This window comes from Anopheles marshallii, chromosome 2 (assembly GCF_943734725.1).
Source record: "Anopheles marshallii chromosome 2, idAnoMarsDA_429_01, whole genome shotgun sequence".
Taxonomy (NCBI): domain Eukaryota; kingdom Metazoa; phylum Arthropoda; class Insecta; order Diptera; family Culicidae; genus Anopheles; species Anopheles marshallii.
Window position 1 is genome coordinate 46290799 of NC_071326.1, and position 25735 is coordinate 46316533.

Below are 25735 nucleotides of genomic sequence, written 5' to 3' on the forward strand. Positions count from 1 at the left end.
CGATGCACGGAAACTCATCGAAGGTTTGTCGATGTGTGCTAAAAATAGTGAAGGAAGGAAACAACCCAGAATTGAGGTGCTACTGCGACAACAAAACGAGCCCGAACAAAACCAAAAACAGGGGCATCATCTAGTGTGCTTCAGTGTGTATCAAGGCGATTTCCCTGCTCGCAGCGTGCATCATGGTCACATAAGAAATATCTGTGGGCATTAACTTGATTCGAGATCAATTAACGCAGCTGCAGAGCTCCTTCGCTACTATCGCCGGCTAATTTTCGATTGTTTGAAGAAAGCTTTTTTTTTGTTTTGGTAACACATTTTAGGAGCGACCGTCATTTCACGTCTTTCGCACAAGCCAGCATAAGTTTACACTGACAGCTAGCTTCTGTTGTGGGTTTCTCTGCAAGTTGCACAACGGTTATCCGATACCAAGCGCTTCGATGAATGACGCTTTCGACTATTACTATCAACACTTGTTCCTTTTAAGTGAGTTCCGTGCGTGCGTGTTTTGATTTGCTTGTGTGGCGTCGTACTAATTTGCTTTGCCCCCTACCAATAGTGATTCCTTTGGTTATTGTTTAATACATAAAACAACGTTCCTCCGGCACCTGTAGCGAAATGGATTCCAATCTACTTGTGTGATTGATGGATATAACACTTACATGCACACCCTTATGATTGTTGGTTTTTCCCTCCTTTTAATATAATATAATTTTCTGTTTCCTTTAAAAAAAACAAACAGCAATGCGATGACGATCCCGGTAGTAATTTTGGTTTTTTGAACAAACATTTGTTTTAGTGCGTCCCTATCGAGGCAGTTAAGGTGTAGTTTGAATGATAGAGTTTTGTGCCATCAGTGAAAATGTGTCCAATATTGACTTGAAGAACCCTGTGCGGGCCGTACCGTAGAGTGATACTGTTCTCGAGTTGGAAAGGTGGAACAGGCAGTATTTACAGAGTGCTTTTAGAGAACTGTTTTTGTTTTTGCAACGCACAACAAACCGAGCAAGGTTTTTATTGATTTTTGGGTATGAATTATTTCTTACATTTTTTTTTTAATTCAATCATTATCGCGTCATCCTATTCAAAATGACTTCTGAGTTTGAATCGCAAGTTTCACTATAAATGCTCAATATCTCATAGTACAGTTTGATTATACTGGTTTCTTAATAGTTGTTGGTATGTTTGTTTTCTGTAATATAAAGTATATAGTTATAAAATATGTAATTTGTAATGTGTGTGCATAAAGTTTTGTTGACTGTTTGACTTTGATGTTTGGTCCTTCTGTCATGTTGATGTCTTTTTATATTAGTTGGAAAGCCTTACTAGGTTGCATCTGGCAGGGTTCTTTATGTGTGTTATATGTATTATTTGAATGTTTAATATTTTTTTTTATGTTTAATCCTTTGCATTACAATGTTCTACCATAATTTCTATTATTTTATTGCTTCAAAATTTAGTTCATTTTTAACAACACTCACAATCGGTTCTATTGCCTTTGCCGCAATCTCTGAATACTAGAGGAAAAACAATTCCATTCGCTAACCCATGAACAGAACATAGTATTGTAAAGTTGTTGTGGCGCAGACGAGGACGCAGAGGACGAGAAGGAGAAATTCGATTATATACCACGTTCACAACATCCCTGATCGAGGTCACCCGTGTAGGTGTAGGGAAGAGAATCAATCCTCTACGCCTCTCTGTGGCTGGTTAATAATGAAGGACATTTAATAATTTCCTACACGTACTACAATTGTTCTTACCATTCCATTTTCTTTTCTCACAAATCTTTCGAAACAGCGTTACAAAAGTGTGTGTGTGTGTGTCTGCATAGATAAACAAATTCGCCACCCTGCATCACACGGCCCGACATTCGTGCGACTTAATGTGCATCCCTTCTAATAGTGCCTGTTGTGTATATGTGTCAATCAGTGGTGCGCCAAGAGCACGGCGATCTTGGAAAGGGAAATGTTGTAAAAGTTCTTTGCTGAAAATGTAATACACCAAACACAAAATCGGCACACTCGTTTAATGAAACACTGTCCTTAATGAAGGAAACTAATCTTCAGTGTCGCTCTGTCCCTCTCTTGCTCTCTCTTTCGCATTTTCTCTCAGTGTGCGAACAAGCTAATACGATTTGGAGTATGTGTGTGTGCTCGTGTGCGTTTGTGTGCGTGTGATACAAATAATACCGGTGAAGCAAAACAAACCGAGCGAAGCAATCGCAAGTGTTCTTCTGGAGCATACGTGATCGGTAAATGATCAGCTGCGAAGTGTGCTCCCTTCGTGCTCGATAGGCGCTCTGATTGGGCGAAATCCATCCGATCGAGTGGGCAACAAGGGCGTGATCTATGCGTGTGTAAAAGTTTCATCTGCGGAAGGAAGGAAGAACGCGTATCACATTGTTTTCCATAAGGATTGTATGCCTCAGTTGTGCTATTTGTCGTGCCTTGGATACAGAGAATGAGTGCTTAGAAGCTTGGAATTGGAAGGCGTTTGGATTTCCGGATGCAACTGAAACGAATCCTTCGCCCCCGGCCGTAATTGCGCGTGTCTGACCGCTCGTCTAGCGCGTTTTTGTGTAGATCTCTGTGTGTGTGTATGTATGTGTGTATGGTGTGATATAATTGCGTGTGCTGCGATGTGGAGAATAGCCCACACATCATAATCCACACGCGGGCATTAGTGTGTATACTACGCTGCCTGCCAACTGTTGCTATCGTTACTAAAACAAGACGCGTGTTTCACCACTCATCTCGTCATTATGTCGTGTAGATGTACTAACGACCGACGCCATTAGTGTCAGTGATGATAGTGTGTGCTGCTCCGATAGCAGAACTCCGCTAGCGTGCTAAGCCGCAACAAAAGCGCGACATTTAAAACTGACTTTCGTTTTGTACTTCTTTCTCTTCCTCCTTTTTTATATTTCTCCGTTTGTGCCCATGTTTGGCTAACTTTGTGCTGAATGGTGTATTACGCGCTATTCGCATTTCGGGCCGCTCGGTGACGATATTCGCTTTTGACGGTACAACGATGAACATTACCCTCTGGTGTTGATGCCGGTGCACCTGCCCAACATTCAAACCACTCCGTCTTAACCAAATTGGGACGTCGAAACGGAAAATGTATCGGTAAAACGCAACAAACGTCACTGTGTGCATTCTTCACATCGGTGGTGATACTGGAAACACGGGAACGCGTCTGCAATTGCCGAAACAATTACACACACACACACACACACACAAAATGGCCACGGCAGCGAAACAGTCGTCATCTTCGACTTCGCCCTCCAACACCGTGCGAACGTTCGTCGAGGGCCAGGAGGATTTGGATGCGATCGCGAAACAAATCTCCGACCACGCGGAAGCCATCTACCAGACCTGGAAGGCGCGCGGCTTAGCACCGACTGAGATACTCAACTGTCACACCGGTGACGGTGCCGAGCATGCCTTCAGCCAGGCGTTAAACCCTGCAAATACACCGACCCATCAGCCCGGCGGCACCTCCGTCGCAATATCCAGCGGGCAATCCGGTCCGGCGGGAGTTGTGCCGGGCGGCAGTTCGTCGCCCACTTCCAACGCTGCCGGCGTAGCGGAACTGCTGGCCAAAGCGCCGAACCTCTCCAACAACAGCCTAGAGCAGCTGGTGAGTTCGTTCGTGAATGAAGACAAGGCTCGCATAGCGGCCCAGCGTCAGCAGCAGCGTGGAGGAGTTGTGCGGACACCGGCAACGGGCACGAGCTCGGCGATCAAAAGTGTTTTGCAAAAGTTCGAACGAAATGGTGCCATCGGTGGTGATGATACAGTGAGTGGTGGTGTCGGTGTGTCGGATGTCGTGGGTAGGCCAAGCTATCTGCGCACTAGCGGTGCCGGCGGGATCGCCAAACCCACGAGCCATTTAGGTAATAGCAGTAGCAACAATAATAACAATAATTTTAACACCCTGAATAAGAACGACGTCCCGGACGTGCTGAAGGACACGATCGTCGAGTCAAAGCCGGGCGGAACTGTGCGCGAAAAACCGCAAACCCCAGTGAAACCGGAGCACCTGCTCAACCATGTGCCGAGCTGGCCGCTAAAGAACCGCGTGGTTAAAACCGGAGGCGCCGGCACGAAGGTGATTGGCGGCAGTGCCTCCACACCCGTCAGCTTCGCGAAGAACACCGCGGATCTTATGGATGAAGTGTCGCGGGAGGAAGAACGTCTGATAAACGCGCTTAAAACCGGTACCGTGCTGAACAGTAGTGATAGTGTTTTACCCGAAGTGATCACCTCGACCCTGCCCGATCGTGACGTACCGGACTACGGATCCGTTGTGGACCATCGGGCACAGTTGGCAGGACTGAGTAGTGGCGCCGGCAGCAGCCATAGTGCAAGCGGCAGTGCTATTTACAACACTCAATCCGGTCCCGTCGCAGCAATGGTGACCGCGGCGTCCGCCGGCAATGGCGGCGGCCCGATTGTGGCCGCCACCAACGGTTCGCCGACACTGAACGGCAACGGTACGGCGAATGGCAACGGTACCACAAACCACAGCTCCGGTGACACGCCAAACGTGAAACACTGGAACGGGGTACCGATGAAGCCGAATCACATACCGATCCTGAACATACACCAGATACGCGAGCAGGAGAAGCTGTCGATGAATTTTACGCGCAATGTCGCGACGACACGGTTACCGAAGGATTTTGGCCGCACATCGGTCGACGATGAGAAGAAGCTCAACATGCAGCCGAAAACCATCCCGAGCCCGATACGGCCCTTCCTGTCCCGTGGTTCCGTCGCCGAACGTGTACTAATTTTCGAAAAGTGTCCCGAGAAAGCACCGCCACGGGAACGAGTGAAAGAACCGGTAAAGCTTCAGGTGAGTGTAGCGTTTCAAGTTTCAATGTCGTCTTCACATTTTTACCCATCAGAAGAGCATTCTGATTTCCTGACAGATTATTGCTTCTTTGAAAAAAAGGTGTGATTGATAAAGGTGATGAAAATAGCATCTTGCCGCTAATGCGCACAACGAGGTGTTAAGCATTGTTCTGCTGATATCGCATCACCCATTGAGCAGATCATCAAGGATAGTGCCTTAATAGTCTCCCTAGCCTATCGAGTTGCCTTAACCGATGAGTTTACATGCTCCATAAGTCTGTATTAAGTTATCGAAACATTAACCCAATTAATAATAGTTTGCCAGGGCTGGCGTAGAGCTGGCGGCGAACCTTACCGGGTCCGATTCTCGCACTATACGTGACACTGTGCTGGGTGTAGTCTAGTTTATGCTTTCCAATGGATCCAATTAGCGAACGCGTGAGCGATTGTGTCAATCGAGTTACATAGTTAGTTGACCTATTTGAGAAACAGCGACGTGTCTACACTTCAACGTTGGTACGCCTGTTTGTAGCACAAACCGATGGTCATAGGTTAAATGACTTCATGGGGAATGTTTTTGTTTTTTCGCAAAAACCGTGCGTTCTGCTATACAGTATATGTATTGAATTGAACTTGACTCCCGAATGATTTATGCATCACCAGAGAATTCTTCTTCAGAATTAAAAACTCCAGAAGAATTGGTCAATTCTTGAAGATTTCTGAACATAACTTGAAGTAATAAATGAGTATATCAAGTTTCTGATATAGCGCATATTTTACTTTTAATGTCTGAAATAAGAATTTCTAGACTGATGATAACCCTAAGTCCTATTAGCATAATTTGAGGATTGATAAATATTTTAAGAATGCAGTAGAAAGTTGGTTGACTTTTTCAAAAGATTCATTAGGCAGAACACTATTAAAATATGCCCTTTTATTCGATTTTTTTGGTATGAGCCTTAGAAAGGCTGACTGACGATCGACAGGCGATCATGAAAGGCAAAGATCTTACAATATCTATGATATATGGATCCGACTAGATCAAACCGGTGGTGTATTGGTAGCGGCGTCGGTCTTCACACGACAGGACCGGTCCAAAATCACACCCGGGTCAAATCCCCATACGCAGGACTGACTATCCCGCTACGAGCAGATAATGTCAAAGAATACCAGAAATGACAGGCCTTAGACCTCTTAAGGTTGTTGTGCCGATGAAGAAGAAGACGGATCCGTTTATACTATACTCTCCGATTATCATGTCAAGAGTATGATATATTTTTATTTTTTTCAAATTAACCTTAATGTGTTAAGGTAGATGCGAATTCTTGGTCAAAAACAAAAGGGCCCTTTTATAAACTCAGAATTCAAATTCAAATGGCAAATTATACCTTATTTGACCGACGACCACTTCTTTTTTCAGTGCAATTTGTGAGGCATAAATCTAACAGACACTGCGTTCTACCCATTCACATGCAGTGTTATTGTCATGCTTCAATGTGACCTTCTAGACTTAGGTTATAATTTATAAAGTTGTTAACGTACCTATATCTTTCAATAATTATGGAAAAATTTTTGTTTATAACATTGTTGTTATGATCATTACGGTCGTTAAACACGAGATCTTTAAATGTTAGTATCCGTCTAAGCAGTGTGACGAGATACCAGTAGAGTCTTTTTTAAGATTGTTAAAAAAAACATTGTATTGATAATGGCTCCAATGATAATCTTATTACGTTTCGGTTTACTCAGCAAACTGTGGCTGCTGTAAACAATGGCGTATCCGCCCTAGTCTCCTGCCCAATGCGTGATCAGATCATCGTAATGTTTCCGATCCACCGAACACCGACTTTGAATTGCCTCCGGTGTGCGATGAGTTGCGATGATGAACATGACAGCCTATTAACCACTTTCATGCGCATTTTCGTTGCGCTTTGCTGGTTTCGGCGGGCACGGGCGCACTGTGCGTGTGCTATGTGCGAAATGTTGACAAGAGAAGTTGTAATCAACAGCCCACTGCTGCGTGATCGTGTGCGGCAGTAAACACGTGCGGTATATGTTGTTTTGTTTCGTCGTATAATAGTGATTGGAATTGATTTTACAACAAAATAATTTCCAATAAAGGAAAGGGCCCTACGATAAGTTAACTCGCTGAAGTGAAGTGGTTCATTTATATACTAGTATGACATACATGCGGCATAGCGTTACATTTCGTGGCGCAGTTGATGATGCTGTATGCTTCACATTCATTTTCGTTTCCATCAGCACGATCTGGCGGGCGGTTTAGCCGCGTTCTCCTCCATTCCGCTAGCAAATGAATTTACGCCCGCTAAATTTACTGCTCTTGCTCAAGGTTACCGGGGTACGGTGCCGTAGGAAAACTTCACTCCGCTCGGTACGGGTTTCGTTTTCAATTCGGAATTTAATTCGGGGCTTTTGTGTGATTTCCACCTACCCCCAAAGTACGGGCACGCCGGATGAACGGAGGCTCGAGGAAACACTTTGGGCATGTTTAATTGTGCGACTCACCGCACCGCAACGATTGGTCAGGGTTACGCGAGACCTTGAAACAGTCTCACACTCTCGATGGGCAACATTTTGGCAGCTGACGATGATTTTGGCAGCCTCACGGGCCACACGTCGTTCGAGTGTAGTTCGGATGTTGGGTAGCAGGGTTTTAAATTATGTTATTTTATGTACGCGCGCTGCGGCGTTTTTCTACGAACAATGCCGCTGGGCTCAAATGAACGCTACTTATAAAGGGCTGGACGACCTTCGAATAGGAAAAGAAGCAGTCTTTCGCTATATTCTCTGCCCAGCGATTATTTCACGATGATATGTTTGTAAACAGTGAAGAATTCTTCAACATATTTAAGTTGTTCATGTATCAAGATGTGGGGTTTTTTTTATAAAATTGTTACGATTCATACGCTGCGTTCATGTACGGCCACAACCAATTGCACAAATAAAACATTCAATCTACAATTTTCCCATTTTGGCTTAAAATTTGAAGACACCATCCGATTTCGGCATTTTGGGCACGCAAGGAGAAACGTTTTGGAACTTAACACGTCCTATCGGCGTAGGGCTGATTGATAATTCAACAATCGATTCGCATCGCTAATGATAGTGACAGCACGATCAAAACGATGTCAAATAAAACACCCCACGCCAATGGAGGGATTCGTGCAACCGAAAAGGTTATGACCGGATCCGAACACTTTCTAGCCCATCGAAGGTAAAAATTAATCTAAATGGACGCCTGGGTTAGCACCGTGTGCATGAGGGAAGCCTTTACTTTCGCCCGACGGGGGTAATGGTAGTTCGGTTTTGCAGCGTCACCGGCAAACCCATCCGTACGTACGATCGGGATCGAACTTTCATTTCGTATTTCAACCGTGGTTGCATTTGCGTACGTGAACGCGCGAGGGGTGGTCATTACGAGAGATTTGCATTAGGAAAAGCGTCCGACGGCGTATCAATGCTTCTCGATCGAAACGGTTGTGTGGGGCCGCACATGTACACTAGCGAGGGCTGCCGGCAAACAGATCGATCACTGTTGGTTTCCTTTTATTTCCCTTTCATCGATCGTGACAGAATTGGCCGACCGAGTGGGCCGCAGGAAATGCTAGTTTCACCTCGGTTGGGCATGCACCACGCCGCAGAGAAATCGTGCGATGGACGGTTCTATCTTTATGCGTACCGACGACGTTTGCAAACGGTGTAGCGTAATGCTCTTCGCGCATCTGCACCTTCCTGAGCGACGACAACGAAATTATGCGTAAGGTAAGCTGTGCCTCGGTACAGGGCAATCACGTGTAGCAATGAAATCGCGGAGCGAACCGAGTGAACGTTTTCTGCTGCAAGCTCTCTATTGCGCTGGCTCAGATGGATGTGATGAAAAACTATTCCCCATTGCACCGCCTGTCCACCAGCGCTGTCGTCGCAGAGCTTTTTTTTGCTGCACATATTCTCTTTCTCTCTCCCAGTTAATCTGCTCGTTATGTGTTTGGTTGTGCGTAAAAACAGCGATTAACTATTGCGAGGGTAGGACGGAATGAAGAAGGCAACTTACTATCACAGCACACGTGTGCACGCATTAAATTGTGCGTTAGTCGATTAACGTGAGCAAACAACCTTGTAACGACGAGCGTATGATGGAGTACGTTCCTACTATAACAACTGGTGGTGTAGTTCATGGAATTTGTGAACGAAACGAGGAAGAGCTCGCACTTATCGGCATTGTCGTATTGTCGTAAACTTAAGATATTCTTTGGAATCTTCTCTTTTTTCTTGATCCACGAACTTGGTACAATTAACCTCATGGGGAGGTATTTAGCAACATGTAGGCTTATGCTGCCCTGCCCCTGAAAGTTCTTCAGACAACCCCCAGGCCATGTGCCGTGCGCAGACCCTAAAATGGAAGACGTTCGAGTAGGTCACCTTGCCCAACAGCGAAGCTCTTTCCGATGATATGGAAGACACTGTCTGCATCATCAAGAACTGGGAACCAACGTTCGACTAGTACACGGACGCGAGGTCAAACTGCATACTTGCGCACCAACAATGAGCCATTACGAGCGTCCCACGTTGGGTAATGGTGGAGCGAACCAGTTGGCCGATGATGTCTGCGTCTGCAGTCTGCCTGTGCAACATGCAACATGTCGAATGAGTCTCGCAGCTTCAGTGGACGACAGTTTTGGGGAGTAAATTAAGCAGTAAAATGGTCGTGACAGTTGATCTCGATTATGCACTGGCGTTCGGCATTGTACGCTTGAGTCGCGTGGGTAGTAATTTCCAGACAAGCAGCCAGCTACGTCCGTGATGCTGCGAATTAAGCGAGTATTCCTTTTCACATGTGCACAAGCTGCACACCCCAAATTCATGCCAGCTAGCATAAACCATCTTCGGTATGCTTGACATGAAAGTTTTGCAAGCTGAGTAGTGCCGGGGTTGTGTAAAAAAAAGGCAAGTGACATAAAAATCTTAGATTGACAGATCATTAAAGTAGTTTTGATCCAAAATTAGGAAAATGGTTACACTTGGCTGAACCTTGGTCATGCTGAAGATTTTACGATGTTTGGCCGTGCGAGAGTGATGCAATGCCAGGGAGAGAGAGGCAAGTTAGTTACGCTTGCGTGCAGTGTTGTATTTTGTGTAAATTGAAAAAAGACCTAATAGGCAATACGAGTAACGGTTGGAATGATCGCTGGAAATGTATAGGAAGATTGATGATTTCCCAAAACGTGCGGCAGATACGTTACTTTGTGGCAAGATGACATATAATCTCTGTGCCGAAATTCTTTACAGTCAATCTAAATCAATAACTCACTTTCCAAGCGTAGTTTACGATAGAATCGGAGCAAAATATTATGTTACTTTATTTATGATGTTAGCATATGTTTAAACCAACCTTTTTTTATCTTATCAACCTCTTAATCTTAGCAACTTCTAGTTCAAAATCCAAAGTTTAATAAATATTAGTTTGAAGAGTGTCACGATGGTGGTGTTATATTCGATCTTTACTTATTTTACATTCATAACCATTTAATTTAATTATTGTTGAACAGGTATACTGGAGACTTAGACGAGCTTTAGTGTATGTTGTATTAAAAACAATATGAGCAATTATTATTATTGTTCCAGCTATTTAAATGCCATGTTGAAAATATGACACCCTCCACCAACTCCAAGAATCTTAGCAGCGGGATAATCTTGCCGCGAGGAGTTTCGGAAGCCGCCAAGTGGGTTATTAAATTTTATTCGTTTGCACAACCGCTTGATGAGGTTTCATTTAAAATCGTGTTGGTGGCCACTAGCGGTTGGTGGACGACGGGGGCACGAGGTATGCAATAAAAGTGAGATTCCTACATGTATCTACGTAACCGCGTCAGTACCAACAGCTTCTCGTAAAACCTAAGGTTGCCCCTTACGGCCGTCATCGGCTTGACACACCTCTATAAAGCTACTCAACTGAGACACAACCGTGCTGTGGGAAAAATTGGCTTTGCTTACGTCGGCCGCCGTCACAGCTGGTGCTAAACAGTGCTAAAGATTCGTGCCTAGAGATTCGCTTTTTTGTGCTGCACAATTTTACGCGACGTTGGGCGTCTGTTTAGATCCGATCTGCTGTGCACGATCGTAGATTCTTTTTGCGTGGTATTGATACATTCACTTGCTTGCAGGCGAGTCACAGACATTGGCCGGGTCTAGATGAACCGGAAAAGTGTGCAATTACGACGCCTTCGTCATATTCGTCACGATGTAGTCGATCTGGCTGGTTTGGCCGAGTGGCGCGCGCGTATATGTGTGTGCGATTTTCATGGGTAGGGCCCGTGCTTGCATCTTAACGTTGAAGGCTTCGAGAGCAAAAAGGGCTTTGAAATGTGGAATTGGAAAGGTTCGCAGTTGTATGCATGCGGAGACCGTACCAGATCTGGTAGTATTGGAATAGCGTTGCATACAAGGTTTGTGTGACAGGGTATAATTTAGGCAAATTCAGGCAGATTTTCGAACCTTGTTTCTAGTCTTTAATTGGCCGTTTAATTTGTGGTCGGATCCCCCTTGCCCGATGGCGCATGCTATTAAAAGCGTTTACGTTCAATAATGTGACCGGCAACATGTCGGGACGGTCTACGATCTGGTGGTTTTATAGTAGTATCGGTATCAGTAGTATTTATAGCCAACCATACTACTGCTACTCGTGACTGGCGAGTAGTTGCAGTATTTGTTGTTGATCTTTGCTTCGCTTCAATCCACGAAATGCACAAGCACGATCATTATTTGTACACACACACACACATCATGCAAAACAATATGCCAACTGGTAACGGCTGCATGTACATCGCAGGTGCTGGTGCATATTTTTTGCTGTTTTACTTTGTACACGCTCCAACACATGAGATCAGATGATCGTGTGATTAAACCGAATAGTACATCGTACTGTTTTGGATCATAAATTATCGTCATTAATTGTTTCATGCGAGATACAGCTACTGACTGTCGAGCTACTGGAAAATTCGTTACGGGCTGTAAAAATCGTACGGTGGAAGTTGTAGCAAGACGGTGGGAGGGAATTGTTTTTTTTTTCTTATTTTATTAATATATTTTGTGAATGACTGTAGCGAACATTCATAATTCATATTTTCACAATGCCATAAACCGTGTGAAATGTTCGAAACTCGGCAATCGCTATAGTTCAGCTACCGGTAGCTTTCTATATTTGAACGCATTCATTAATATTTTATGTAACAAAACCTTACTATTGCTAACGTGTTTATAATGAGTTTGTTAAAATTTTCTTTGTAGTTTTCTTTTACGTTCTGGTACATTTTGTAAGCGTAGTATATGATGAGTTTTCAAAAATCAATTGAAATGTATTGTCCAAACCAGGGGTCTCCAAACAACCGCTATGTGTGCCGCATGCGGCCCTTGAGAGTCTTCAGTGTGGCCTGCGACGCTATTGCTATTCCATTTTAACGAAAATGTTTAATTTAGGAAAGGTTTTAACTGTTCAAATATTAATTACTATAATAGCTAGTGACATTTAGTACTAGAAATTGTAAAAAAAAATCATCACGATCGCAACAACGCTGTAAATTACCCGGAAGATACAGGGTTTTCCAATAGATAGAATATCGCGAACCGAACTTAATGAATCGCGTAAGCTTATAAGATAAACGAGGAGATTGATAGTGAAACATAAAACACTTTACTGAATCGCAAAAGCTGGATATGGAGTCGCGAGCACAATTTCTTCTTCTTCTTCTTTATAGGCAGAATAACCTCAAGAGGTCTAGGCCTACCCATTTCTGGTTTTCTGTGACTTTATTCACTTTAATGTCAAATCTGACCGGACTGTTTACGTACCTGCTAGATTCAAGAGTTGAGATATTACTTACATAATTAATGTACGAAATTTTAAACAAATGGTGTGCAAAATATCGATTAAAAATTATGTTTGATGATGATAAATACGTGTGATTAATTTCCAACTTCATTTTGTAATTAAACTTTTGAATCCGCTTATAAGTAACAGGCTGACCGATTTAGCATTCACTAAATTGTGCACGCGATTCTATATCCAGCTTTTGCGGTTCAGTAAACTATGTTGGTTTTGAATGTCTATCTTCGTGTTTATGCTATTTGTTTGTGCGATTCGGTAAGTTGGATTCGCCATATTCTATCTAATGTAAAACCCTCTAATGTAATGTAAAACCTATTATGGTTTCAACCAATGCGGCCCGCGGGCTGAAAAGTTTGAAAACCCCTGGTCTAAACGAAAGTAAAGAACGAATTGTTAGTTTACTTCGTATCGAGGATTACTTGTTGTATAAATTACTGTAGCACCAATGAAAAATCCGGCTTTATCTATGTATTTTTCTCTTCAGAGATCTCGCAACCGCTCAAACCTTTACATGGTTTGCTATCTAGATTGTGTTACCTTTTTAAATTCCTGTCCATTTTACGCTGATTTTTTGGTTTACAAATATTTGTTTATGAGCCGAGGAAGTGTTTAGTGTTCCATTGCGCTGCGCATGACATACTTAGAGAAACAGACACGACGCGTTAATGTGCTCAACACTTCTGTTTTAAAGAGGATTTGAAGTTAAGATTATGCCTCTTAAAGAAAACTGATTTATATCTTCTTGGGTGCGGCGTTTACCATGGGAGGAAAAATAAAATAAAAGCTTTGGAATTATGTTTTTTTTGCCAGCTTATTGCTGCGGTTAATTTCATCACGACGGTTTCGCTCGCATGAGAAGATGCTGTCATCATATTGGGATGGTAACATCCAAATATCAAAAACAGGTTTTTAGAATACGGTAAAAGAGTCCACACATCCGTTGGTAATAAAGATGGCGCAAGGAGTGGGTGCAAATGTAGCCTGAAACTGGTCGATTAAAACAACCAGCGGAAGAAAAAACTTCGTAGACTTACCACTAAATATTGAACGATTGTGGTGGATTAAATTACATGCTCCCAGTATCATCCACTCTTTAAGAATTTAAAATACATTGTTTCAAATACCGGACTAGTGGTTGCGCACGGGTGATGGAAGTAAAGTAGGCGTAAGGCGTAGAAAGTGATCCGTCACGAGACCGATTTGACCAGCTGATGGACGGCATCACTCGTTTTGTTGTAATGCTCAGTATGTGTTTTCCACGTTACGTCACGCGCTACGCGTCAACGGCGTAGGAAGTGGGCGTTCTGCACGAATGAACTGTAATGTTTTATGTTTGAAGGGGTTTTTTGTTTTCAAGTGTACCGAAAACGATTTACGTGTCTTTTCAAGCCTTACAAACATACGCTAGCGAAACTGACCAGCAATATGCGTTGAAGGTGGAATTTCTATGAATGTTTGAGGCGCGATTCCGTTCCGGTTGTATTAGTTTTAATGCTTCCGATGAGCATAACAATTTACTAGTAAATATATATAAATAAACATAATAAAGTCGGACGAAACATGTAAACAATTAGATAATGGAAACCTGATAATCGAAAAAATAGCGTTATAACGTTACCAATAACGTTATTGGTGTTAAGTTTATACGTCTAAGACGACAAACGCCTTTCTATACCTATAAAAAGAACTCACAACACGCAGCCGTTTGGTTAATTTAACTATGCTCAAAGTCCATCGAACTGTTGGCAATTCAGTTTTGGTTTTTTTTCTCTCATTGCTACCTACCGTTACTTCGGCTGTGCAAGGAATTTTGAAGTATGCAAATGATCCACGGCTAAGGTTGGCGTCCGTCCTATGTATGAGTCTTCCGAACGTGCTGCTTTTTGTTTTGTACAGGTCTTTGCTTTTCTCCAATTCATGCTCGTATGCTTTTATGCTTCGATACGCATGATCGATGAAGGGCTAAGTTTGACGGATGTGTGCAGAATTTGTTTTCGGACCGAGGTACATGTCGTTCCGATTGGTTCATTTTAAACTCCGTAGGATCTGATGATGCGGCTTCCAAAAAAAGGGATACATTTCAATGCGTTTTGCCAAAATTAATCTGATATAAAGTCATTGGTCACAAATTTTCTTCTAAGGAGTTCTTTTAACGCTGACTGCCCAATTTTTGACACTATTGTTCCAATTTTTGCCTCACGCTTGTCCATAGATTACATCTCGAATGACTCCACAGATTGCATCTCGAAGAGTCAAACAGTAGTGTACGAATAGAAACTAAATCATCCTACTGATGCACTCTAGCATACGCTAGCGGGGATGGATTGCAGCGTATTCCAAACAGATGTTACCATCCCCAATCTGCAGGAAATTGATTTTTCACTCTTTCACAACCATGTGCACGATGGTACGGTAAACGAAATGTTCAACCGTGCCACAAACCATCGGTACAGTTTCGTATCTGACATATATTCTTTTCTGAATGTTTGAACACCCACAAACTGTGGCGCGATCGATTTATTGCGTCAAAGTTACGACCCCATTGCTGAAACGCTTCTAGAATGGTTTATGATGCTATTTACCGATTTATCAGCACTCCTGTTAGTTTAATTTGTGTATGTAAAGGCATAAATACTGTTAATGATTTAATAAAATCTATTGCAATGTTTTAAAAACCTAAACATTGAAAGACGTAAAATCACACGATCGCGTCATATTTGATGTCAGTTCTGTCCTTCTTGGTTCGACGCTCTTTTCCGTTCTCACCACACAGCAGCACCTTCGTTGACGGCAATATTTGCTTGTTTGGTCTCGTTTTCTTCCTCATCGCTCCGTGGCGCCTTTCGGACGCACACGAGATGGGGGTGACAAAACATCATCACTGTCGTTCTAGCCGACCAAACCGACTAATTGATTCCACCGATTTGTGCCGTGTGCTGTTTGTCTCTTCACGTAATGCACCCATGTTTCACCGATAGGGTGACAATAAGTACGTATTTCCTGGTTGCTGATATCTTTCTTATTATTTTCTTTACAGTCCAAGCCTGTCAACCGACTGATTCCGCCAAACATTCACGCAACGCTGCAGCGACATCTGAAAAACTCAACCAAAGCCCCCTACATACCGCAGTAAGTATCTTGCCACCGACCTTCATCTTCGTCCGCTGATTTTTGGTTTGTTTTTATGGTTTTCTTGCTGCTGAATTGGTGTTGCTGTACGCGAGTTTTAATTTGATCCGTTGTAGTGGTGTCGACACCGACACCACGAAACGGTCAGTATTATGTATGCGATCGGGTTCTACACCTACACGAAATGTTTATTTGCATAAAAAGTCGCTGTCACCAACTGCTAAACAGCTGGGATAGAATTGTGCCTGAAAAACAATACAACCCATATCAGCATGTTCGCTCGAGACACAGATGGGCAGCATCATTCGAATCATCTACCTAACCGCACTTGAACCGTCAGCGAGTAGTATCCTTTGTGGCGCTTAACGAAAGAGATAATTCAAAATAAAAAAAAAAAAAACATAGCAAAACCGTCAATCACTGACAGTGCCAACGCAACGGTCTAGCGACATTCGGACAGTGCTGCGAATGACGACGATGTCTGGCTACGGCACAACGGATGTGATGAGCCAGTGTCGCATCACGAAAAATTTCACTCGACAAATGTAGGAAAACGTGCGTCGGTATTACTACGGTCGGTAAGCGGACCGGTTGGTTTCGCTGACCATCCCTCTGGTGCTTGGTGAATTTCCTCTCCCGGCAGCCGTTAGGAGTAATAGATTTGCAACTTGTAAGATTTTAAAGCGCCACCAGTGGACCAGTGTCCTTATGGTGGTTACTTTCTTCTTTTGATGATTTTTTTTTTGGTATTTGACTGACCGTGACCGAACCGTGTTGACGAAGAGATGAATGTAAATAGCTCTTCTTGTTTGTAGTATCTTCATATTAATGTTGCTAGTAGTGAAAGCAATGAAATGCTCTGCGATTTACAGAGGACCGTGCAACAGGGAGCAGAAATGTTTTGCCTCGCGTTCTCAGTAATGCGAGCCGTTGTGCGATTCTTTTCATTTGTAATTTGATTCGTGTTGACATTTTGGAGCCTTAAATTTATTTTTTCTTATTCTGCTCATTCCGGTTGTGCGGGTTTTCGAATGTAATACGAATGTTTTCGCAGGTTCTTTGACACCTGTTGACGTCCAGACGCAATTTGATCTCTCGCAAATATATGCTTCAAAAATTTGCCATTCCCAAAACAGGCACATTTGAAGGGATTCCGTTCTGCAACGAAAAACTTCTGGAACAAGGGTTTTGTGTTTGGGCAGAACTTTTTGACAGAGCTTTGGTTTTGCGAATGTTGTACCAGTGTATCGATTTTCCAGAGAAAAGAAAAAATGGTCTATTAGCGCATTCGGTAGACAACACTCATTAGCTATCTTTATTTTCGGCCACAACAATCATCTTCGGGATCGTTACAGGCATGGGTATTCCGTGCATCAATTCTGTTGAATAAAACTTTCCATTTCAACCATCAGTGGTACTGTTATTTGGTACTGTCTCCTCCACATTACTGCCCCATTGTTGTGTTGCTATGGGATTTCAGGAAAATTTTACGAACCAACAATGGGACTCTTTTGGTTGGAAATTAGACCTCATTAAACATCGTTTCACGTCCGTTCGAGCAAAGGGACGAAGCGTGGCTTAATGTTGATCGCGTTGGGTCAACCACCATTGTCGACGAATTGGCCGGAACTCGCGCGGGAAAGATCAACACTGTAGATACATGCATGCCTGCCCGTAGCGAAGGTTTCTGTGAGTGTGCACGCGCGTTTTCAATGAGTATTCACACTTATATTAAGAGCGACCGTTTGTTTGCATGTTCTGTTGTTGACATGTAATTTATTCGCTGTTAATCTTCGCGATCCTCGTGCATTGGGTCATTCGGCGCAGGAATCAGGTTCAATATTCTGAGAAAAAGAGAAAAAGTGAGAGATTTCTTTCATTAAAAAATGCAATTTGTTTCGGAGGTGTTTGTCTTGGCAATTTGAGCGATATTTTGTGAATGAATTGTTTTTTTTTCTTCTTTTCGAAAGAAGATGGTCTAATATTTGGCACGGTTCCGAATGTTGAAAAATGACATTCTTGCTTGTGGTAGTGTTCACCCGTCGCAGTATAGTTTTATTTGTTGGCATTTGTGCAATGTGGATGGCAAGCTGGTCGAAATGTTAGGAATTGTTAATTCTTTTCCACTGTTCTCTTTTTAACCGCCAGATTCCATTTCCCAAATGGCAAACCACCGCCAACGATTACGACGGAAACGACGATGCAGCGATTGGAGCAGGTTTTCGACAAGATGCCAAACTACGAGTGCACCCGAGACAGCTTCCAGGTGATCGTTCAGATGTGCCAGGTGCCCCAGTACTGGCGCTTGCCACTCTTCATGTGTACGCAGCTAACGCCGAATGGTGCCGTTGACGGAGACAAATTCCTTCACTTCTGGCGACAGTAAGCACACGCAGTGTTTCATATGTGAACTTTTGATTCGACCAGCATTATGTTTACATTTATTTCCAGGATGACATCTTTCTGTCACGATGCAGCATCACGATTTGTCTACATAATGTCCCGCGGTGATCGTACGCGGCCTTATATCTTACCGGAGGATTTCGCACCATTGATACAGGATGTAGTCGATACGCACCCAGGTTTGGCATTCCTCAAGGAGGCAGCCGAATTTCACTCCCGCTACGTACACACCGTGATAGCACGTATCTTCTACAACGTGAACCGGAGTTGGACCGGCAAGATCACGACGGCGGAACTGCGGAAGTCGAACCTGCTGGACGTAATTCAGCTGTTAGAGGAGGAGGAAGATATTAATCAAATTATGGCGTACTTTAGCTATGAGCACTTCTACGTCATCTATTGCAAATTCTGGGAACTGGATCGCGATCATGATCTCTACATTGACCAGCAGGATCTGGCCAGACATAATGATCACGGTACGGATATATATGAAGATATGGAAAGCTAGTTCGAATAAGTAATCTTACTTACTACGGGTGCGTATTCTGTACATTTCAGCTCTGTCGTCGCGAATGATCGAAAGGATCTTCTCCGGTTGCGTTACGCGAAGTCCCCGGCGAGGCAATAACAACCCAATGATACAGGGTCCGAACGGTCCAAAAATGTCGTACACCGATTTTGTTTGGTTCCTGCTGGCAGAAGAGGACAAATCACATCCGACTGCCATCGAGTATTGGTTCCGTTGTATGGATGTCGATGGTGACGGTGTGCTTTCAATGTACGAGCTGGAGTACTTCTATGAGGAGCAACAACACCGCATGGAATCGCTCGGAATAGAAACGCTTCCATTCGAAGACTGCCTGTGTCAAGTAAGTTTGGCTAGATGGCGGTAAGAATATTGGACGATGCGTTACTGAACACCTTTCTTTGCAGATGTTGGATATGATAAAACCAGCAACACCTGGCTGTGTAACATTGGCCGATCTAAAACGATGCAAGATGACTCCCATTTTCTACGACACATTCTTCAATCTGGAGAAATACATGGAGCACGAACAGCGTGATCCATTTGCACAGCGTGAAAATGATGATGTGAGAATAGGAAAGAGCCCTTCAATCATTAACACTTTTTAATAACATGTTTCTTTGTGATCTTTTAGCTTTCGGATTGGGACCGATATGCAGCCCAGGAGTATGAATTGCTGGTGGCTGAAGAAGGCGGAGATACGCAAGGGTAATATATAAAAAACTAGAACTAACACCTTTCTTTTCACTATACTTTCTCTTGGAGCTTTCCTCTATCTATATCTTGCTCAATATCTATTTCACCCAAGTTGCATATATGAAATGCAATTATATTTTGTTCTATTCTATAATTCCGTTTCCGACAATTCTCTTTCACTATTTCTGCTCTTGTTACTATCATTTTATACGTTTCATCATCATTTCATTCCATCTTGTTACCGTTATCGTCTTGCATTATCTGTCATAGGAATATAATCGGATACAATAGAGTAACTCCATTCGGTTCGAATAGAATTTTGAACTGAACAGAAACTGATTCAGTTTTGTTTGTAATAAGCGCAGACCGCTCTAATGAAGCATTGTGATAAAGTCAACTGATCAATGGTCAGTGGTCAATGCGTGAGAACAGTTGCTTGTGTAGTGTATTTCATTGCAATGAAAATATAACATAAACAAAAAAAGACTAAATTAAACGTACAAAATTCACACATCAAATCAATTGCAAATATGTCTTTTCAATGGTTTCTTTTGAGAAACTGATATCTTTAACCCATTTATGTTTCTATAGCATTAGCATTCTTAAATCCAAATACATAAAGCTTCTATGTTTCTTACCTCTCTTCAAACTTCCTTATGTTTCTCTTCTATTCGTCTATCTTCTGTTCTGTTTCTGCATATCTTTATGTTTGTAATCAGCTGAACTGTTTGTGTTTTTAGTTTTACTTCCTTGTAACAGCGAGTAGTTAGCATTTATATTATTGCAATGTTTACATGATAATTTCCTTGGTTTCTCAATCTCTGTTTGTTGTTTTGTGTTTGTTTTCTTTTATTTCCTTGTTTCTTCCTCTCTCTATATATTTTGTTTTTCTACAACTGCCTACACACTACACCCTTTCAACTATATGCTCTCACATAAACAATTTAAATGCAACACCTACCCATAAAACACCTGTTCGATGGTTTTATTTTTTCGTTTGTGTACACTTTTCCGTTTTCGGTGAAGGGAGGAAGAGACCCGATAAAGATAGGTGAAGATGATTTACAAGAACGAAATGTTAGAAACGTAGCACACTATGCATAGGGGTAAGAACAAAACAAGACAAAGTATCAAAGAATTGCATATTAAAAAAATCACACACACACATCTAAATGCCTTAATCGCTAATTGAATCCATTATTAATGGTTCATCTCTGAGATCAAAATAAAACATATCATTCGTGTGCATCTCATCGCGTGCTTGAACATAATAGCGAATTGATGCTCAATGCTCACGTGAATTGGATTTAACTTATGGCTATATATCGTTTCCAAGCATCTAAGCTCTGCAAGCATCTATTGACCACGTGTGATGCATCAATATGGTGCACATTATGAACACATTATACATGGCCATCGATAAGCTACTGTCAGTTTACATTGATTGGGAAGTTAGTCATCAAATATTACGCCGCAAATAATATTCGTTTTCGTGTGCTTTAAAATAATGTAAAGATTGAGCCTAGTGTATTTGTCTAATGTGATAATTTTCTCGTCAACATAATGTTTTAGTTTTGCTGAAATCGAACTCATGGACAGGAATCGTTTTGTTTACTCTCTTATACATAAATTTCATGGCTGAAAAGTTTCCTTCATTTAACGTAATTAGCCCGAACAAGAAGCAAACAAAAAATGAATTATCACTTTACATTTCCCGATCCCGATTGTGTAGTTTGGAATCCAAATTAAAATCTAGTAAGGATGTGTGGTTAACATTGTCTTAGTTGTCCTAATGCTCCTAGCAATTTGTACATTTATCGTTGTTGTGTTGTACGTGCCTTTGATGGGTTGTGATGTGTGCTTGTGGTATGATGAATGCATTTTCTCAAAGCTCACAAAGTGAATAAGTGATTTCTCGTTTTTTTCTTTTTCTCTAAATTACATTACATTCCTCAAAATTCACCTAATAACAAAACCAATAACCATGTTTTGCTAACTTGCTGCTACCGCACTATGAAATGTGAACATTATGAAACACATACAAAATAAAAACACCCTCAAATAACATCCTCCATCTACGTCCGAGTTATACGTTCTGCTAACTAACCTGACCAACAACAATGCTGATGAAAATAAATGGATAAACGCGGGAATGTACGATTTTTGGGCCTGCAAACGTGCACAAACCATTGAAAACTGATGTGTTCGAACAATGGTGAAATCTCCGGTCAATCCGGTTGAGATACAGCAGCCAATGCTACATGTTTGGCCAGCCTTTGCTATCGACCGTGCCGGGTACAGCCAGATCACGACTGCCCGTACCATCTTTGTTGCAAGTGGGTGTCATCGGGCCTGCTGCCAGACGCAGTACGACGACCACCACCATGATTAGTAGTAGTAGTACCGTGCATTGCACGTCCGTGTCGGCGACGACCGTACACCATTCGCGCTCATCGGCCCAACGCGCCGGTACGTGCAAGGCCACTAGCACCGCTTCAAGCTCTACCAGAGGCGGCGGCGTCGGCGGCGACGGTTCCAGTAGCGGTTCCACGTCCCATGCCAACAACAACGGTCGCAAAGAGCATGGTGCACCGGAAGATGTCACCGCTGCTGCATCACAAGCACCGATGCAATCGAGCCGCAAAATGATGGCACTCGACAGTGATCCTAATACCTTTTATAGCGCATTTCTGGTGTAAGTAACAAAACCGACCAGCACTTTTCTGTCCTGCTCCCTTGCTCTTTCTATTTATTCACTATCTCTTTCTTTCCTTAATTCTTCACTTTCTTACTTTGTCTCTATATATTATATCCAATCCATCCCTACTTCCCAGTGTTATATCCCACCCGTGGAGCAACTTTCCACTTTCAGTTGATTAGTCAATTAGGAAGGATTTTCTCTTAGTTGCGCATTTGGATTGACAGTTGACCGTTTACAATTATTTCGTTCAATGTCTTGCACATTTCTGGTTCTGTTATTGTGATTTGCGTTCTGTTCGGTTTATTACACCTTTTATGGACAGTAATTCAATTCAATAGCTTAAACATGTGTTCCCTTTCTTTATTTGAATAGAGTGCTGTTTTCTTTTTAATACGTTGCTTCAATCCCACCTTTCCGTGTACAGTTGCTAATAAGAGAAGTATGTTTTGTTGGAAATTGATCACATTTTCGAAACGTTGTTTGTTTCTCTTTTTAATTTCATATCACTATTTCCTTTTGTCTGTAAACCCCATAATGTTATATCCATTGCTGTGTACAGTAATGTTCTTCAGTTGATCCCTTTTTCCATATTTACGTCGTTGTTTACTAATCCTGTCCAAAAAAACAACTTTCTCTTCTCTATGTTTTGCGTGTCTATGCGCTTTCGAATGCGTCATGCGTGTGTGTGAGTGTGTGTGGGACGAAATGAATTTACTGCTATATTGTATTCAAACGGCACTGGAATCGAAAGCTTCTAAGCTCCAAATTGTCTGTACAAAATTCACTTTGGATAGCCCAAACCTATATTATCATCAGTGGAATATTCTCGAACGCTAGCAATCGGAAAAGTCAGCTACAAACTATCGGAAACTTTGATGTGCCAGTGTATTTTTGCTTGGGTATTTAAATATGATTGTTACCATTTCCAATCGCCGTATAGGTTAACATGTTTGCCACCACAACTTGTCTGTCTTAATGTTCAGTACGATCTCTGTGATGAATTCTTTTTTTTATTAACTTTTTCTTCAATCTTTTTGTGTATTTTTCCTTCGTCTCTGTCTGTTACGAGTAAAATGTTGTTTTTTTTGTATACTTGGAGATCGATTTTGCATTTCAATTGATACAAATTTGGATTAACTTTTTGGTTTTAACCGAATGCCAAATTTGTTTACATTGAAGTACAGTTTCATGACCGAATGAAACGGGCAACGCAAACCTTATGTTTTTGTTTTCCTATATCTATGACACTTTCATTTTTGTACATACATTTTGGAAAGCGCTCATAATTGGTTGAAGGGCATAAAATGGTTAGGATGTGCGAGTGTGTAAAATACTGTCGGATTATGTTGTAAGTGCAGTGTATACCGAAAATATTTTACACTCTTTTCTCGTGTATTTTTATAAAATTGGCTTATAGGTGTCAAAAATGTGTGTTTGTTGTTTGTCTACAAAGTCACCTTCTAATCAGCAATTGGGACAACGATAATGAATAACTATGATTCGAAAAGGCCTCTCGTTTCATGAAAACGCTTCATGCAATGTTGTGCTAAAACTCTGTGCTAGGCAAATCGGTGAGGACGTAACATGTTAATGTAAGAATAATCATAATGTAACTTCTTGTATTTCCTGTTCACCTATGATCGTTTCGTCTGTACCATTGCATATCTTTGTCATTCCTTCACAGGTATCATTTTGCCTTTTGTTTCAGTATGGTAGTTTTGTTAGCTGAATGTTTTCTTCCCTCAGCAATTGTACATACGTTTTGAGAAAATGCATTACAAAAGTTTTTTTTTTGTATATATAAATTACCCATGTCTAAGTCGTAAGGCTTACGCATGTTTCATAACTTTTGCACTGGTCGTCATTACTTTTAAGTGTTTGTATGTAAATCGTTAATTAGCATCTGGGTTTACCTAATTTTTACTAAATATCCACATATGCTTTATGAAATGTATCATCCATTTAGATTAGCAAGTACAATTGTTAGATTGCGTGTAGATTTGATCATATTGCACATAAAACACTCTTAACCATTGTTCTTTTGCGTGTGTCAAAGTACCATTATTGACAAGCAAATCATTTCAAGCGATGCTTTTGCTTTAGGCTAATATTGTTCATTAATATAAATGGTAAAATTGGCAAATGCTGGAAAAAAACTTGATGCTAATGTAGACGAAAAAGAGCATTTGCTTATTTGCGTTTAGCAGCACAACACCTCAATCTGCTCTGCTGTCGATGTACTAATTAATATCATCTCTTTTTCTTTTTCTTTCTCTCTCTTCCTCTCTATTACATCTTTTGATAAACCCGTTAATTCATACTGATTGGATTCCGTTGTATGTGTTGCAAATGTGTCACGCGTGTTGTTTGTTGTGTTCGATGGTGTCGTTACATGGAAAACGGTATATTAATGGAAAACAAAATATAAACAAACAATAACGCGCCACCCCTCCCATACATGTAACAATTGCAAACTGCGTTCTGCACTTACCATTTGCTACACCTACGAATGCACATCTCTACGCCTACAATTCAAACTCACTTGTCGGCCCCGAATGAAACCCCGATAACACCTGCGTCCGATCGATTTCGTCCTTTTTGGGTCGGTGTGCTGTAACAAATATAGCTCTTATGATGAGGATGAGGACTACGAACCAAACATAGATATCCTCGAGTCACAGTTAGATGATTGCATACTGAACGAATGGTGAGAAACGGTGAAAATAGAGTCGGCCGAGGACTTCGAGCGGGCCGAACGGGCCATTCAAGAACAGTTGAATCGACTCTAGAACAAACACTAGAAATACACAGTTTATGTGCGTAGCTGTGCGATAACCGTGGAGAGTACGGTTGCGGAAGGACATACACAAGGATATTCGATATTCGGCGTGCACGGACATTAATCACAAGCACAGCTTCTCTGTTAATATACGGACGTCGGAGTAAGCAGATGAACGGAAATGGCTGGCCGATCGACGGTCAAATGCTTTGCGAATGAAACAATAGAACGTCGTAAAGAGAAAGAGAGGAAAGAATTGTCGAAGGGGATAGATACATTACCTTGCAACACTCTACAATGCTACTACCACTAGCGGATGGACAACATCTTCATCAGTGTAACAACAGCTACAGCTAATGCTACAATCGCTACTACTATTACTACTGCTGCTACTACTACTATTACAAATACTACCATCGTTGGCATTATTAACTGGCATTATGAATGCAATTGGTTTTCACTAGTTACTTCAAAATCAAAAACTCATCCTTTTTACAAATACTATTCCAAGGACGCTTTATAGCAAAAGACGATGTGTTAGTATATGTACGTACTGTAGATTAAAAAAAATGGCTTCTGTTCTACCAAAGCTCCCGCTCAGCTAAGGTGTTTATGCTCGAAAAGAAATAATAACAACAAACGGAAATTAACTTTGCCGTAACGAACGAAATAACAGAACCTACAAAGCGTCCTACAATTACAAGGAATGAAAAAACAAAACAATTTTGTGTGGTTT

At 41.9% G+C, this 25735-nt stretch overlaps 1 protein-coding gene across 1 annotated transcript; it reads left to right on the forward strand.

Moving 5' to 3' along the window:
• Window positions 1–440: 440 nt before the first annotated feature.
• Window positions 441–22218, forward strand: LOC128719473 (uncharacterized). Its single transcript, XM_053813097.1, has 9 exons — window positions 441–486; window positions 3260–4863; window positions 15803–15894; window positions 18043–18276; window positions 18346–18773; window positions 18856–19166; window positions 19231–19389; window positions 19458–19531; window positions 21771–22218. The coding sequence occupies exons 1-9, from the start codon at window positions 441–443 to the stop codon at window positions 22216–22218; spliced, it is 3396 nt and encodes a 1131-aa protein (XP_053669072.1).
• Window positions 22219–25735: the final 3517 nt, after the last annotated feature.